Source organism: Mobula birostris, chromosome 6, assembly GCF_030028105.1.
Source record: "Mobula birostris isolate sMobBir1 chromosome 6, sMobBir1.hap1, whole genome shotgun sequence".
NCBI classification, from domain to species: Eukaryota; Metazoa; Chordata; class Chondrichthyes; order Myliobatiformes; family Myliobatidae; genus Mobula; species Mobula birostris.
Genome location: NC_092375.1, coordinates 189350914 through 189369729, shown reverse-complemented (window position 1 = coordinate 189369729; position 18816 = coordinate 189350914). Strand labels below are relative to the sequence as shown.

The following is an 18816-nucleotide window of genomic DNA, read 5'->3' as shown; positions in this document are numbered from 1 at the left end:
ATGACCATACACTTTCCAACATTGTATTTCATTTGTCACTTCTTTGCCCATTCCCCTTAACTATCTAACTTTCCCTGCAAGCTCCCTGTTTCCTCAACAGTACACACTCCTCTACCTATCTTTGTATCATCAGCAAACTTAGCCACAAATCCGTTTAATACCACAGTCCAAATCATTGACATACATCGTAAAAAGCACCCCTGTGGAACTCCACTGGTAGCCGGCAGCCAGCCAGAGTAGGATCCCTTTGTTCCCACTCTCTGTTTTCTGTTGACCAGCCAGTGCTCCACCCATGCTAGTTACTTCCCTGTAACTCCATGGACTCTTATCTTGCTAAGCAGCCTCATGTGTGGCACCTTGTCAAAGGCCTTCTGAAAATCCAAGTGCACCATGTCTAATGCATCTCCTTCATCTACCCTGCTTGTTGTAATTTCCTCAAAGAATTGCAGTAGGTTTGTCAGGCGGGACTTTCCTTTCAGGAAACCATGCTGGCTTTGGCCTATCTTGTCATGTGCCTCCATGAACTCTGTAATCTCATCAGGAGTAGTTGTTCTACTGGTTATCTTGGTTCACTACTGTGAGGCTCCATATTGTGAATGGCTGGTTTCCCATTAAATCTAGCTACCACTTATTAATCCTGCCCTACTATTCATAAAAATAAATCTTAGTGGTGAATGCTAATTCAGAGTACTTAACAGCTTTCCAGAAGTTCATTCATTCTAGCTAGTCACAAGAACGAATGCCTAGGTTTTGTGATGCAGCATTGGCGCTGTTGGAGAGGAGGCATTTTTTTGCATGCATGGCTTCCAGACAGATGCTAAAATTGCAGTGGAAGAAGATGACATTCAAGGATTACAAGGGAGAAATGTACATAGGAACAAAAGGACCAGGAGCAGGAGTTGTCCGCCATTGAATAGGCTGTCCATTGATGGCCTGGACATCACTTTCCCACAGTCAACCCATATCCCTTGACTCCATTGTAATTTAAATCTGTGTCAATCTCTGACAAATGTACTCAATCGTTCTGCCTCCGTAAATCTGAAGCAGCGAATTCCAAAGATTCACTGTGAGAAGAAATTCCTCCTCATATCTATCTCAATGACTTGCTATATGAAACCATGTGCTCTGGTTTTAAAATTTTCTACAAGGGAAAACATTTTCTCAAGATCCACCCTCTTCAGAACCATATGAAGTACATTAGATTACCTCTCATTGTTCTAAATTCCAACTAGACAATAGACAATAGGTGCAGAAGTAGACCATTCGGCCCTTCGAGCCTGCACCGCCATTCTGAGATCATGGCTGTTCATCTACTATCAATACCTGGTTCCTGCCTTGTCCCCATAACCCTTGATTCCTCTATCCATAAGATACCTATCTAGCTCCTTCTTGAAAGCATCCAGAGAATTGGCCTCCACTGCCTTCTGAGCCAGCATGTTCCACACCTCCACAACTCTCTGGGAGAAGAAGTTTGTCCTCAACTCTGTCCTAAATGACCTACCCCTTATTCTTAAACCATGCCCTCTGGTACTGGAATCTCCCAGCATCTGGAACATATTTCCTGCCTCTATCTTGTCCAATCCCTTAATAATCTTATATGTCTCAATCAGATCCCCCCTCAATCTCCTTAATTCCAGCGTGTATAAGCCCAGTCTCTCTAACCTCTCTGCGTAAGACAGTCCGGACATCCCAGGAATTAACCTAGTGAACCTACGCTGCACCTCCTCCACAGCCAGGATGTCCTTTCTTAACCCTGGAGACCAAAACTGCACACAATACTCCAGGTGTGGTCTCACCAGGGCCCTGTACAAATGCAAAAGGATTTCCTTGCTCTTGTACTCAATTCCCTTTGTAATAAAGGCCAACATTCCATTAGCCTTCTTCACTGCCTGCTGCACTTGCTCATTCACCTTCAGAGACTGATGAACAAGTACTCCTAGATCTCTTTGTATTTCTCCCTTACCTAACTCCACACCGTTCAGATAATAATCTGCCTTCCTGTTCTTGCTCCCAAAGTGAATAACCTCACACTTATTCACATTAAACGCCATCTGCCAAGTTTCTGCCCATTCACCCAGCCTATCCAAGTTAACATCCTCATCACATGTCACACTGCCACCCAGCTTAGTATCATCAGCAAACTTGCTGATGTTATTCACAATGCCTTCCTCTAAATCATTGACATAAGTCGTAAACAGCTGTGGTCCCAATACCGAGCCCTGTGGCACTCCACTAGTCACCACCTGCCATTCCGAGAAACCCCCATTCACTGCTACCCTTTGCTTTCTATCTGCCAACCAGTTTTCTATCCATGTCAATATACTCCCCCCAATGCCATGAGCTCTGATTTTACCCACCAATCTCCTATGTGGTACCTTATCAAATGCCTTCTGAAAGTCAAGGTACACCACATTCACTGGATCTCCCGCATCTATCTTCCTGGTTACATCCTTGAAAAACTCCAATAGATTAGTCAAGCATGATTTGCCCTTGGTAAATCCATGCTGGCTTGGCCCAATCCTATCACTGCTATCAAGATATGCCACTATTTCATCTTTAATAATGGACTCTTGCATCTTCCCCACTACTGATGTTAGGCTAACAGGGCAATAGTTCTCTGTTTTCTCCCTCCCTCCTTTCTTAAAAAGTAGGATAACATTAGCCATTCGCCAATCCTCGGGAACTGATCCTGAATCGAAGGAACATTGGAAAATGATCACCAATGCATTCACAATTTCCAGAGCCACTTTCTTTAGTACCCTAGGATGCAGACCATCTGGACCTGGGGATTTGTTAGCCTTCAGTCCCATCAGTCTACTCATCACCGTTTCCTTCCTAATGTCAATCTGTTTCAGTTCCTCTGTTACCCTATGTCCTTGGCCCATCCATACATCTGGGAGATTGCTTGTGTCTTCCCAAGTGTAGACTTCAACTGCTCAATCATTCTTACCATGTCAGCTTCTTCACCCCAGGAATCAAACTTGTGAAGCTTATGTAGACTACTTGATTAGGGATAGTCAATATGGCTTTGTGTGTGATAGACTGTGTCTAACCAAACTTATAAGTTTATCAAGGAGGTTAACCGGAAAATTGATGAAGGAAAGGCAGTGGATGTTGTTTACATGGACTTTAGCGAGGCTTTTAACAAAGCCCCACACGAGGGGAGAGGAGGGGGGAAACAAGAAGGTTCAGTCACTTGCTTTCACAAGAGAAGCCAGATGTGGTTGTAGATGCTTGTCTGTCTGTCTGGAGCACTGCTACTTTATCATTTCCTGTCAGAATCACCTTAGGTACAGACACTCCTGTGTCTTCATGAGCATACATGAATCTATGTACTGTATATTAGCCAGCTTATGTTTTTGTTATGTATTTATTTTTATTGTGTTCTTTATTTTAATGTACTTTTTTGTGCTGCATCGGATCTGGAGTAACAATTATTTCATTCTCCTTTACACTTGCTTACCGGAACAGTCTTGAATCTTGGACACCAGTTCTTAGTGGTGTGTCACAAGGATTGGTGGTGGGTCCACTGTTGTATGTCACCTACTGTATATTAGTGACCTGGATGATAATGTGGTAAACTTGATCAGCAAATTTGTGGATGACACCAAGATTCAGAGCATAGTTCACAGTGAGGAAGGCTATCAAAGTTAGCAATGGGATCTGGGCCAGCTCAGAAATATGGTGGATGAAATTTAATGCAGACAAGTGTGAAATGTTGCACTTTGGGAGGAATAACCAGTGTATGGTAGGGCACTGATGACTGATCAATGAGATAGAGCAAAGTGATTTGGGAATACAGGTCCGTAATTCCTTGAAAGTGACATCATAGGTAGAAAGGATCGTAAAGAGAGCTTTTGGCACATTGGCTTTCATAAACTAAAGTACTTAGTACAGGAGATGGGATGATATGTTGACGTTGTATACGATATTACTGAGGCCTAAGTATTGAGTGCAGTTCTGATTACCTACCTGCAGGAAAGATATCAAGAAAATTGAAAGGGTATTGAGAAAATTTACAAGGATGTTGTCAGGACTTGAGGAACTGAGTTATAGGGAAAGGTTGAACAGATTAGGACATTTTTCCCATGGCAAAAAAGAGAATGAGAGTAATAAAAAATTATGAGGATAGGGTTAATGCATGCAGGCTTTTTTTTCACTTAGGTTGGATGAGACGAGAACTAGAGATTATGGGTTAAGGGTGAAATGTGAAGTATTTAAGTGGAACCTGAAGGGGAATTTCTTCATTCAGAGGGTGATATGAGTGTGGAATGAACTGCCAGCGGAAGTCGTGGATGCGGATGCAATTGTAACATTTAAGAGAAGCTTGGGTAAGAACATTGAGGGGAGAGATATGGAGGGCTATGGTCCAGATGTGGGTCAATGTGACCAGGCAGAAAACCAGGCTGGCATGGACTAGATTGCCTGGAGGGCCTGTTTCTGTGCTGCAGTGCTTTATCACTATTTCTCCAGTACCTTCAATATGGAGTCCAAAATAAATACTGAATTTTGGACTCAATGAAAAGTTCTATGTATTCTTACAAATCCAGTTTTCAACTCACACAGTACTTGTGCAGGGCCTGGAATCAGTCTTTTCCCACATCAAAATTATGTCCAGCTCAATTTCAAGATATATATAATCATTTATTAATTTTACTCAGAACATTTCATCTGTGTTCTGGCACTAGCAGAAGTCAACCAATGTCTAATTGTTGCGACCTCTGCTAAACAAGCTCGGGTTGAAGAATGTGATCACTTCTCATGCTTATAAACTTAAGAAAGTGTAAGTGCACTTTGGTGAATTTCTCCTTACTGGAAAAACTCAGTCAGTTTGATGAAATGTTATAGAAACATAGAAAATAGGTGCAGGAGTAGACCATTCGGCCCTTCAAGCCTGCACCGCCATTTATTATGATCATGGCTGATCATCCAACTCAGAACCCCGCCCCAGCCTTCCCTCCATACCCCCTGACCCCCGTAGCCACAAGGGCCATATCTAACTCCCTCTTAAATATAGCCAATGAACTGGCCTCAACTGTTTCCTGTGGCAGAGAATTCCACAGATTCACCACTCTCTGTGTGAAGAAGTTTTTCCTAATCTCGGTCCTAAAAGGCTTCCCCTCTATCCTCAAACTGTGGCCCCTCGTTCTGGACTTCCCCAACTTCGGGAACAATCTTCCTGCATCTAGCCTGTCCAATCCCTTTAGGATCTTATACGTTTCAATCAGATCCCCCCTCAATCTTCTAAATTCCAACGAGTACAAGCCCAGTTCATCCAGTCTTTCTTCATATGAAAGTCCTGCCATCCCAGGAATCAATCTGGTGAGCCTTCTTTGTACTCCCTCTATGGCAAGGATGTCTTTCCTCAGATTATGGGACCAAAACTGCACACAATACTCCAGGTGTGGTCTCACCAAGGCCTTGTACAACTGCAGTAGTACCTCCCTGCTCCTGTACTCGAATCCTTTCGCTACAAATGCCAGCATACCATTCGCCTTTTTCACCGCCTGCTGTACCTGCATGCCCACTTTCAATGACTGGTGTATAATGACACCCAGGTCTCGTTGCACCTCCCCTTTTCCTAATCGGCCACCATTCAGATAATAATCTGTTTTCCTATTTTTGCCACCAAAGTGGATAACTTCACATTTATCCACATTAAATTGCATCTGCCATGAATTTGCCCACTCACCCAACCTATCCAAGTCACCCTGCATCCTCTTAGCATCCTCCTCACAGCTAACACTGCCACCCAGCTTCGTGTCATCCACAAACTTGGAGATGCTGCATTTAATTCCCTCATCCAAGTCATTAATATATATTGCAAACAACTGGGGTCCCAGCACTGAGCCTTGCGGTACCCCACTAGTCACCGCCCGCCATTCTGAAAAGGTCCCGTTTATTCCTACTCTTTGCTTTCTGTCTGCTAACCAACTCTCCACCCACACCAATACCTTACCCCCAATACCGTGTGCTTTAAGTTTGCACACTAATCTCCTGTGTGGGACCTTGTCAAAAGCCTTCTGAAAATCCAAATATACCACATCCACTGGTTCTCCCCTATCCACTCTACTAGTTACATGCTGACTTTGTCCGATCATTTCACCGCTTTCCAAATGTGCTGTTATCACATCCTTGATAACTGACTCCAGCAGTTTCCCCACCACCGACGTTAGGCTAACCGGTCTATAATTCCCCGGTTTCTCTCTCCCTCCTTTTTTAAAAAGTGGAGTTACATTAGCCACCCTCCAATCCTCAGGAACTAGTCGAGAATCTAACGAGTTTTGAAAAATTATCACTAATGCATCCACTATTTCTTGGGCTACTTCCTTAAGCACTCTGGGATGCAGACCATCTGGCCCTGGGGATTTATCTGCCTTCAATCCCTTCAATTTACCTAACACCACTTCCCTACTAACATGTATTTCGCTCAGTTCCTCCATCTCACTGGACCCTCTATCCCCTACTATTTCTGGAAGATTATTTATGTCCTCCTTACTGAAGACAGAACCAAAGTAATTATTCAATTGGTCTACCATGTCCTTGCTCCCCATAATCAATTCACCTGTTTCTGTCTGCAGGGGACCTACATTTGTCTTTACCAGTCTTTTCCTTTTTACATATCTATAAAAGCTTTTACAGTCTGTTTTTATGTTCCCTGCCAGTTTTCTCTCATAATCTTTTTTCCCCTTCCTAATTAAGCCCTTTGTCCTCCTCTGCTGAACTCTGAATTTCTCCCAGTCCTCAGGTGAGCCATTTTCTCTGGCTAATTTGTATGCTTCTTCTTTGGAATTGATACTATCCCTAATTTCTCTTGTCAGCCACAGGTGCACTACCTTCCTTGATTTATTCTTCTGCCAAACTGGGATGAACAATTGTTGTAGTTCATCCATGCAACCTTTAAATGCTTGCCATTGCATATCCACCATCAATTCTTTAAGTGTCATTTGCCAGTCTATCTTAGCTAATTCACGTCTCATACCTTCAAAGTTACCCCTCTTTAAGTTCAGAACCTTTGTTTCTGAATTAACTATGTTACTCTCCATCTTAATGAAGAATTCCACCATATTATGGTCACTCTTACCCAAGGGGCCTCTCACGACAAAATTGCTAATTAACCCTTCCTCATTGCTCAAAACCCAGTCCAGAATAGCCTGCTCTCTAGTTGGTTCCTCGACATGTTGGTTCAAAAAACCATCCCGCATACATTCCAAGAAATCCTCTTCCTCAGCACCTTTACCAATTTGGTTCACCCAATCTACATGTAGATTGAATATGCATCCCTTCAATAGCAAATGTATCTTTCTTAAGGAAAAGAGACCATATTTATACTCTGTACAATTTTCAAACACTAGTCTCAGCTGTATAATAGAGCATCTTGACTCTACTACCCTTCTCAAATCCTCCTGTAATAAAGGTATATACTGTTTTTGTTTATAATCACACATCATCTGTGGAGAGGGTAGGGGAATAGACAGAATGAGCAGAGCACCCCTGTGTCCGTTCCTACCAATAACAAGTACATCATTTTGGATACTGTTGATGGGGATGACCTACCAGGGACAAGTTGCAGTGGTTGCGTCTCTGGCACCGAGACAGGATCCTCAGCTCAGAAAGGAAGGAGGGAAAAGAGGAGAGCAGTAGTGATAGGGAATTCAATAGTTGAGGGGACAGATAAGATGTTCTGTGGAAGAGATCGAGAATCCCGGATGGTCTATTGCCTCCCTGGTGCCAAGATCTGCGATATCTCGGATCGAGTTCTCAGTATTCTCAAGAGGGAGGGTGAGCAGCCGGATGTCGTGGTCCATTTAGGGACCAATGATGTGGGTAGGAAGAGTGAGGAGGTTCTGAAAGGTGAGTTTAGGGAGTTAGGCGCCAAGTTAAAGGACAGGACCTCCAGGATAGCAATCTCAGGATTGCTACCAGTGCCACGTGCAGGCGGGTTTAGAAATAGTAAGGTAGCGCAGATCAACACGTGGCTGAAGACATGGTGCAGAAGGGAGGGCTTCAGAATTATGGATAATTGGGCAGTTTTCCAGGGAAGGTGGGACCTGTTCCGGCAGGATGGTTTACATCTGAACCGGAGGGGGACAAATATTCTTGCAGGTAGGTTTGCTAGAGAGGGTCCGGTGGATTTAAACTAGATACAAGGGGGGAGGGGAACCAAAATGTAGGAACAGATGTAGGGGAGAAGGAAGAAAAAGAAAATAATAAAGTTGTTTGCACCGTTAACGATAAACAGAGAGTAAGACGTGGAAAATTTCTTAAATGCATTTATTTTAATGCTAGGAGCATTATAAGAAAGGTGGATGAGCTTAAAGCATGGATTGATACCTGGAAGTATGATGTGGTAGCTATTAGTGAAACATGGTTACAGAAGGGGTATGATAGGCAACTATATATTCCTGGATTTAATTGCTTCAGGTGTGATAGAATCGGAGGGACAAGAGGGGGAGGTGTTGCATTGCTTGTCAGAGAAAATATTACAGCGGTGCACTGGCAGTATAGATTAGAGGGCTTGTCTAGGGAGGCAATTTGGGTGGAATTGAGGAATGGGAAAGGTGTAGTAACACTTATGGGGGTGTATTATGGGCCACCAAGTGGGGAGCGAGAATTGGAGGAGCAAATTTGTAAGGAGATAGCAGATATTTGCAGAAAGCACAAGGTTGTGATTGTGGGAGATTTTAATTTTCCACACATAGGCTGGGAAGCCCATTCTGTAAAAGGGCTGGATGGTTTGGAGTTTGTAAAATGTGTGCAGGATAGTTATTTGCAGCAATACATAGAGGTACCAACTAGAGAAGGGGCAGTGTTGGATCTCCTGTTAGGGAATGAGATAGGTCAGGTGACAGAGGTATGTGTTGGGGAGCACTTCGGGTCCAGTGATCACAATGCCATTAGTTTCAATATAATTATGGAGAAGGATAGTACTGGACCCAGGGTTGAGATTTTTGATTGGAGAAATAATAACTTTGAGGAGATGTGAAAAGATTTAGGAGGAGTGGATTGGGACAATTTGTTTTATGGGAAGGATGTAATAGAGAAATGGAGGTCATTTAAAGGTGAAATTTTGAGGGTACAGAATCTTTATGTTCCTGTTAGGTTGAAAGGAAAGGTTAAAAGTTTGAGAGAGCCATGGTTTTCAAGGGATATTGGAAACTTGGTTCAGAAAAAGAGAGATATCTACAATAAATATAGGCAGCATGGGGTAAATGAGGTGCTCAAGGAATATAAAGAATGTAAAAAGAATCTTAAAAAAGAAATTAGAAAAGCTGAAAGATATGAGGATGCTTTGGCAAGTAAGGTAAAAATAAATCCAAAGGGTTTCTACAGTTATATTAATAGCAAAAGGATAATGAGGGATAAAATTGGTCCCTTAGAGAAACAGAGTGGACAGCTATGTGTGGAGCCAAAAGAGATGGGGGCGATTTTGAACAATTTCTTTTTTTCGGTATTCACTAAGGAGAAGGACATTGAATTGTGTAAGATACGGGAAACAGGTAGGGAAGTTATGGAAACTATGATGATTAAAGAAGAGGAAGTACTGGTGCTTTTAAGGAATATAAAAGTGGATAAGTCTCCGGGTCCTGACAGGATATTCCCTGGGACCTTGAGGGAAGTTAGTGTAGAAATAGCAGGGGCTCTGACAGAAATATTTCAAATGTCATTGGAAATGGGGATGGTGCTGGAGGATTGGCGTATTGCTCATGCTTTTCCATTGTTTAAAAAGGGTGCTAAGAATAAACCTAGCAATTATCGGCCTGTGAGTTTGATGTCAGTGGTGGGTAAATTGATGGAAAGTATTCTTAGAGATGGTATATATAATTATCTGGATAGACAGGGTCTGATATTTTTGCACCTTTCCAAAATCTGCCTTCCAATCTGCTCCTGGGTATCTCTGCTGCTACCAGGGGGCCTATAGAATACTCTCAATAGAGTAACTGCTCCCTTCCTGTTCCTGACTTCCACTCATACTGACTCAAAAGAGGATCCTGCTACATTACCCATCCTTTCTGTAGCTGTAATAGTATCCCTGACCAGTAATGCCACCCCTCCTCCCCTTTCCTCCCCTCTCTATTCCTTTAAAAGCACTGAAATCCAGGAATAATGAGGATCCATTCCTGCCCTGTTGCCAGCCAAGTCTCTGTAATGGCCACTACATCATAATTCCATGTATATATCCAAGCTCTCAGTTCATCACCTTTGCTCCTGATGCTTCTTGCATTGAAGTACACACATTTCAGCCCTTCTACCTTCCTACCTTTACACCCTTTATTCTGTTTCCCTTTCCTCAAAACCTCTTTATATGTTAGATCTGGCTTTACTCCACTTACTACACTTGCAGTTCTCTCATGACCTTTATCCTCCTCCACCTCACTATCTGCTCTAACACTCTGGTTCCCCTCCCCTTGTAAATCTAGTTTAAACCCCCCCCCCCCCACCTGGAGCAGCACTAGCAAACTTTCCCGCAAGGATGTTAGTCATCCAATTTTATTGTAGTTGTACAGATGGGTCTGTACAATTACAATAAACTTTTCTTAACTTCATATTCAACTCTAATTGTAACAAAGGCAAACATACCATTTGCGTTCGTAATTGTATGCTGCACCTGTTTGTTGGCCTTGAGAAGCTACAGCTCTGCAGTGACATCACTCTTGAGGGAATTATTCCCTGCACATTTCAAAACATGTTAAAATTTAGCATTTCTGTTGAGTGTATCTAAATGCATTTGCAGGTTATAGTTAGTATTGTGAAGCATCATAATTCTTTCAAGCTAAGTGATATTTCATTACCCATACATTTTTTTGAAAGATGTACATCCTACTTGAGAGGACTAGGAATTTTGATTAGTTTAATGTAAAATTCACAAATGCGATTTATGGCATGGTACCACAATTTAGTACCTGATAGTACAAAGTACACAATGGGACAAAGTTATTTCTTTTACATAGCACTGTTTACAAAACCCTTCTCCGAATTCCAAAAAGCAGCTTGAAATTGAGATTAATGTCCTTCTCAAAGGATTTTATTTTGGATTTCAAGCATTGGCAATTTTTAGATTTTTGTATCTCCTAACATGGCCTACAGTCTTATTGCAACACTTGGATACTTCCTTGGCTGTAGGCTTATGAGGCTTGGGCTTCCCTTTGTTAATGAGCTCCAAGATACACTTTATCTTGTATACATTATCCTTCACCTGCAAAACAAACAGGTTACAATACTGGTTTCAATCCTTTTCAAACTGTGAAGAAAACTGCATTACATAATACTAAATCTTTGTTTTAAAATGTTGAGCTGATGTTATTATTTTAAACATGCTGAAGTCTTAATATACAATTATTTTCTTTTGCACATTTCTTTAGATCAGAGCAAGCTGTTCAAATTCAATGCCATCATGGAGGTGGAAAAACCCGCTGTCCAGCAGTTCAGCAATCATGGTCATGTCCTTACGAAGCAGGCAGTTCTTCCTAATGACAGATTGGTGGAGGAACCCAAGCATGAAAATGTGCCAAATCATTTACTGGAAACAAGTAAGATAACTTGAGAAGTAAGCAATAAAATCTCTAACACATAGCAAATTCAGGAATGAAATTTTAATCCTATTCAAGAATACATAATTTCTTCTATCTTATATGTGAATACGTTATTATACTTTAATCAGTAAATGGATGTACTGAATAGTAAAGGCATCCGTTAGTCTTGCGAGACCATGGATCTGCACCTGGAAAGTCTTCACTCTCCAGGGCGCAGGCCTGGGCAAGGTTGTATGGAAGACCAGCAGTTGCCCATGCTGCAAGTCTCCCCTCTCCACGACACCGATGTTGTCCAAGGGAAGGGCATTAGGACCCATACAGCTTGGCACCAGTGTCGTCGCAGAGCAATGTGTGATTAAGTGCCTTGCTCGAGGACACAACACGTTTCCTCGGCTGGGGCTCGAACTCACGACCTTCAAGTCGCTAGTCCAGTGCCTTCACCACTTGGCCACGTGCCCACATGTACTGAATATAAAATAAACTTCCAATAAATCTATTTTTAAGAGCTAAAAGACTGAATTCCCAAGGATGTTAGCTGGCAGCTAATTAACCATACACCAGGAATCGAGCAAAATATGTCTGTTGAAGTTTGAATTATTAGATATATTAAATTAAAAATGTTTAATGAAGGGAAGAATATTATATGCATAAGGAATGTGAGTTTAAATCTGTTTTATGTATGTTTTTGGTTAGAACTCAGTGGTTGGATCTGCCCATTGACAACAGCAAAAGGCTGGATCAATTTTTATGCTAAGGCTTAATGAATTATGAGTCTTATGAGCTATTAAATGGTTTCCTGGTACAATAAGATGGACTCTGGACCTCAGTATGATCTTGCACCTTATTGTTTATATGCACTGCTCTTTCACTGTACAGTATCTGTTGCAATACATTGTTAGGGTCTCCCGTCAGATTGTACGGGAGAGAAAGGATTAATAATTGATCAAACCTACAGGGAAGTAGTCACCCTGCAGTTGCAGGAGGCAAGTAGTTGGGTGACTGTCAGGAGAAATGGAAATAGACAGTTAGAGCAGAGCACACCTGTGGGCATTCCCCTCAAAGTATACCGCTTTGGGTACTCATGTTGGGGATGACCTCCTGGGAACAGACAGGAGATTCTGTGGACGTGAATGGGACACCCGGATGGTAGGTTGCCTCCCAAGTGCCAGGGACAGGGGCGTCTCAGATCGTGTCCACAACATTTTGGAGAGGGAGAGCAGCCAGGCGTCTTGGTACATATTCGTGCCAATGACATTGGTCCCAAAAAGAGAATTTAGAGAGCTATGTAGAAAGGTGAGAAGCAGGACCCCCCGGCTAGTAATTTCTGGATTGCTGCCTGTGCCATGTGCCAGTGAGGGTAGAAACAGGATGATTTGGCAGAGAAGCTGGTGCAGGGGGTAGGGCTTCAGGTCATTGGATCATTGGGATCTCTTCTGGGGGAGATATGACCTGTTCAAAAGTGACGGGTTGCGCCTGAACCTGAGGGGGACCAATATTCTTGTGGGCAGGTTTGTTAGAGCTGTTGGGGAGGGTTTAAACTAATTCGACAGGGGGTTGAGAACTGGAATAAAGGGACTCAGGATAGGACGGATGGCAAAAAGTAAAGATAGCATGCAGTCAGACTGTCAGGAAGGGCAGGCAGGTGATGGGACTTAGTTGCAGCCAACAGGCTGAGTATCGAAACATTAGGGATGCAGAATCAGAAAGGATAGCAAATATGGTACTCAAGGTGTTGTATCTAAATACGCGTAGTATAAAGGCTGATTTATACTTCTGTGTCAAATCGACGCCGTAGGTACGGCGTTGCTGCGAACCCTGCACAGAACCTACACGGATCCCTATGCCGTAGCCTGATGCGCACCTCTCCCAAAATGTAACTACGCGTCGCGGCAACACAGACTGAACAACTGTGATTGCTCCGCTTGGTAGCATCACATTTCATCCTACGCTGCAATAGCTTCCCATTGAGTGACTGAAGGGCAGGGAAGGAACTCTGGCTGCAATGCTTTCCATAAAGCTTTACAGACCTCCGAAATTATGGAGGACACATTTCGCTTCTACGAAAAAAGACGCTTGCTTTAAACTTGTTGACCCAGAGAAAGACTGCCATGGCCATGAAGCCTTGCACGGGCAGGTGTGTGCGCATGCGCGATGTGTGCGAATTGCAGAGCGACGCAGACACACCAACGCACAAGTATAAATGCTCACAATGCGTGTAGGTCACTTGAGTAGGTTACAGCATCCATTTGACGCGGAAGTATAAATCAGCCTTTAGAAATAAAGTGGATGATCTTGTTGCACTATTACAGATTGCCAGGTATGATGTTGTAGTCATCACTGAATCGTGGCTGAAGGATAGTTGTAGCTGGGAGCTGAATGTCCAAGGCTACACGTTATATTGGAGGGATAGGAGGATGGAGGCAGAGGGGGTGGTGTGGCTCGACTGGTAGAGAATGGCATCAAATCTGTAGAAAGATGTGACATAGGATTGGACGATGTTGAATCCTTGTAGGTTGTTAGGAAACCGCAAGGGTAAAAGGACGTTGATGACAGTTATATACAGGCCTCCCAACGGTGGCTGGGAGGCATATCACAGGTTGTAACAGAAAATAGAAAAGGCGAGTCAAAGGGCCATGCTATGGTAGTCATGGGAGATTTTAACATGCAGGTCGATTGGGGAAAATCAGGTTGGTAATGGATCTCAGGAGAGATCTCAGGAGCCTAAGAGGTGGCTTTTTAGAGCAGTTTGTCATTGAGCCTACTAGGGGATCAGCTATACTGGATTGGGTGTTATGTAATGAAACAGGCGATTATGGAGCTTAAGGTAAAAGAATCCTGAAGAAGCAGTGATCACAAAAGGATAGAGTTCAACTTGAAATTTGATGGGGAGAAAGTAAAGTGTGATGTAGCAGTATTTCAGTGGAGTAAGGGAAATTACAGTGGTAAGGAGAGAGGAGTTGACCAGAGTAAATTGGAAGGAGCTGCTGGCAGAGATGTCAGCAGAGCAGCAATGATGTGTGTTTCTGGGAAAAATGAGGAAGGTGCAGGACATGTGTATTCCAAAAATGAAGAAATACTCAAATGGTAAATCTAGTACAACAATGGCTGACAAGGGAAGTCAAAGCTATTGCAAAAGCAAAAGAAAAGGCATACAACAAAGCAAAAATTAGTGGGAAGATAGAGGATTGGGAAGTTTTTTAAAACCTACAGAGAGCAACTAAAAAAATCAATAGAAGGGAAAAGATGAAATATGAAAGCAAGCTAGCAAATAATATCAAAGTGGACAGTAAAAGTTTTTTTCGAGTATGTTAAAAATAAAAGAGAAATGAGCGTAGACATAGGACCCCTAGAAAAATGAGGCAGGAGAAATAATAACGGGGGACACGGAGATGGCTAATGAACTAAATGAGTATTTTGCATCAGTTTTCACTGTGGAAGACACTGTCAGTATGCCTGATGTTGTAGTATGTGAAGGAAGCAAAGTGGGTGCAGTTACTGTTACAAGAGAGAAGGTGCTCCAAAAGCTGAATGACCTAAAAGTACATAGGTCACCCGGACCAGATGAACTGCACCCTAGGGTTCTGAAAGAGGTAGCGTTAGAGATTATGGTGGCAGTAGAAATGATCTTTCAAATATTACTGGACTCTGACATGGTGTCTGAGGACTGGAAAATTGAAATTGTCACTCAGTCTTTAAGAAAAGAGGAAAGCAGCAGAAAGGAAATTATAGACCAGTTAGTCTGACCTCAGTGGTTGGGAAGATGTTGGAGTCAATTGTTAAGGATGAGGTTGTGGAGTACTGGTGACACAGGACGAGATAGTATAAAGTCAGCATGGCTTCCTTCAGGGAAAATGCTGCCTGACAAACCTGTTAGAATTCTTTGAGGAGATTACAAGTAGGTTAGATAAGGGGGCTGCGGTGGCTGTTGTATATTTGCACTTTCAGAAAGCCTTTGATAAGGTGCCACACATGAGCCCGTGGTATCACAGAAAAGTTACTAACATGGTTGGAGCATTGCTGATTGGTAGGAGGCAGCAAGTGGGAATAAACGGATCATTTTTTGGTTGGCTGCTAGTGACTACTGGTGTTCCACAGGGGTTGGTGTTGGGACCACTTCTTTTTATGCTGCATATAAATGATTTAGATCAGCGGTCCCCAACCATCGGGCCGTGGATCGGTACCAGGCTGCAAATCATGTGCTACCAGGCCGCGAGAAAACAATATGAGTCAGCTGCACTTTTCCTCATTCCCTGTCATGCACTGTTGAACTTGAACATAGGGTTGCCAACTGTCCCGTATTTGCTGGGACATCCCATATATTGGGCTAAATTGGTTTGTGCCATACGGGACCACCCTTGTCCTGTATTTCCCCTGCTAAGGTAGATCGTTCCTGTGAAACCTTTCGTGCCGAAATGGCATAAAGCGCAGAAGCAATTACCATTAATTTATATGGGAACAATTTTTAAGCGTTCCCAGACCCAAAAAATAACCTACCAAATCATGCCAAATAACACATAAAACCTAAAATAACACTAACATATAGTAAAAGCAGGAATGATATGATAAATACACAGCCTATATAAAGTAGAAATAATGTATGTACAGTATAGTCGGGAAGATTAAGCCAAAACCGATTTGTGAAAAAGGCTTCATGGTCATGGTAGTCTTTCTCGGGGTAAGCACAAGTGTCCTGGGATTTGACTGCTACTTTTGTCCCTTATTTGGGAGTGAGAAAGTTGGCAATCCTAACTGTAAAAGACATGTTGAGGTGAGTTTAACCCTACTTGAACACCCCCAGCCTGGTTGGCCAGTCCGCAAGATTATTGTCAATATCCAACCGGTCAGTGGTGCAAAAAAGGTTGGGGACCCCTGATTTAGATGATGGAATAGACGGCTTTGTCGCCAAGTTTGTAGATGATACGAAGATTGGTGGAGGGGCAGGTAGTGTTAAGAGAACAGGTAGGATGCAGAAGGACTTACACAGATTAGGAGAATGGGCAAGAAAGTGGCAAATGAAATCCAATGTTGGAAAATGCATGGTCATGCACTTTGGTAGCAGAAATAAATGTGCAGACTATTTTCTAAACAGAGAGAAAATCCAAAAATCTGAGATGCAAAGGGACTTGCGAGTCCTTGTGCAGAGCACCCTGAACGTTAAGCTGCAGGTTGAGTCAGTGGTGAGGAAGGCAAATGGCATGTTAGCATTCATTTCAAGAAGTCTAGAATACAAGAGCAAGGATGTGATGCTGAGGCTTTATAAGGCACTGGTGAGGCCTCATCTTGAGTATTGTGAACAGTTTTGGGCCCTTCATCTTAGAAAAGATGTGCTGGCATTGGAGAGGGTCCAGAGGAGGTTCAGAAGGATGATTCCAGGAATAAAAGGGTTATCATACGATGAACATTTGATGGCTCTGTGTCTGTACTCACTGGAATTCAGAAGGATGAGGGGGGATATCATTGAAACCTTCCGAATGTTGAAAGGCCTAGGCAGAGTAGATGTGGAAAGGATGTTTCCGATAGTGGGAGAGTCTAGGACAAGAGGGCACAACTTCAGGATAGAGGGGCGCCCTTTCAGAACAGAATTGCGGAGCAATTTCTTTAGCCAAAGGGTGGTGAATTTGTGGAATTGGTTGCCACATGCAGCAGTGGAGGCCTAGTCGTTGGGTGTTCTTAAGGCAGAGGTTAATAGGTTCTTGATTGGACATGGCATCAAAGGTTACGGGGAGAAGGCCAGGAACTGAGGTTGAGGAAGAGAAAAAAAAATATCAGCCATGATTGAGTGGCTGAGCAGAGTCGATGGGCCAGATGGTCTAATTCTGCTCCTATGTTTTATGGTCTTTTATCTTGGTCTACCTTAATGCATTCTAACAATTAGATCTGTATTAACAGTATGCAAGACAGCTTTTCACTGTATCTTGGTACATATGACAATTCCAGATCATCTAAAATTTGTGGACACTTATGGGAACTGAACAGGTTGTAGATTCATAGAGGCCCTTCAGTTTAACTCATTCAAGCTCATCAAATTATCTAGCTGAGCCAGTCCCATTTGTCTGAGTGTGACCCATCTCCCTCTAAACCTATCCTGTCCTTAAACCTGTCCAAATGCCTCTTAAACATTGTGAACATACCCATCTTTACCACTTCCTCCCTCAGCTCCCGCCAGTTGTCCAACTTTTAGGAAGTTAAGAGTATCTTTAACTGGAAGAATGTGAATCTTTTAGATTCTCTGTTCCGGTGGACTAGTGATGCTCTATCATTCAGTGCATTCAAGACTGAGATAAATAGACTTTGTTTTAATCCAGGGAGTCAGAGAATATCAGGATTGAATCAGTAACTGGAAATAAAATAAAAAATCAGCCATGATGTTGTTAAATGTCAGAGTGGGCTTGCTGAAGAGTGGTTTACTTGCTGTTCTATTTTTAATATTTTTATGCTCTGAAATATATTTGGGGTAGGTGCAGCTAATAATAACGCTTCTCGCAATTTGCACCATTTGTAGATGGAAATACTTAACATTGTGAAGGCCCTTCAGTCTGCAGAACTGAGCAGTTTTATAAGAAATTTGCATAAATATTAAAAGCATCTAAAATTAATTAAGTTTAGTAGCAACATGCAGTTTGATATAAAGTTATTTCCTAGCTCTACCAGACAGAAAGACTTGCATAATTCCTGTGCTGTCTCTCATCAGATATCTGAATGGTCCATGAACATCACATCATTCCTTATTTTCACTATTTATTTTGTGTATTATTTGTTCATTGAGATACCGCGTGGATTAGGCCCTTCCAAGCCTTCGAGCCATGCTGCCTTGCAATCACCAATTTAACCCTAGCCTAATTATGAGACAATTTTTATAATGACTAATTATCCTACCAACCAATACATCTTTGGACTGTGAAAGGAAACCAAAGCACCCGGAAGAAACCCACAAGGTCACAGGGAGAATGTACAGACTCCTCACAGATGATGGCAGAAATTGAACCCAGATCACTTGTTCTGTAAAGTGTTGTGTTAACCGGTATGCTTCCCAAAGTTATAGCAATTTTATGTCTTTGCACTGTACTGCTGTTGCAGAACAAGAAAGCATATAAGATTCAAGACATATTAAAGTGACAGTAAGCCTGACTCTCATTTTAATAGCCTTAACTGCATGCCTTGACTTACGTCCACCTAATCCCTGTCCACAATCAAAAACTGATCTATAGGTTTGTTGTTTTAGTACAGTAATAGTCACAATGTAAAAATGTTGTTGGCAAATTACTAGAAAGGACATAGAAAT

General features: G+C 42.4%; 1 protein-coding gene across 1 annotated transcript in view; it reads left to right on the top strand.

Annotated features, from left to right (window-relative positions):
- cfap221 (cilia and flagella associated protein 221) overlaps window positions 1-18816 on the top strand; it is a 174272-nt gene that overhangs the window by 30970 nt on the left and 124486 nt on the right. The window contains exon 2 of the mRNA XM_072262113.1: window positions 11364-11531. Coding sequence (XP_072118214.1) covers window positions 11364-11531 — 168 coding nt within the window. The remainder of the gene's footprint in view (window positions 1-11363; window positions 11532-18816) is intronic.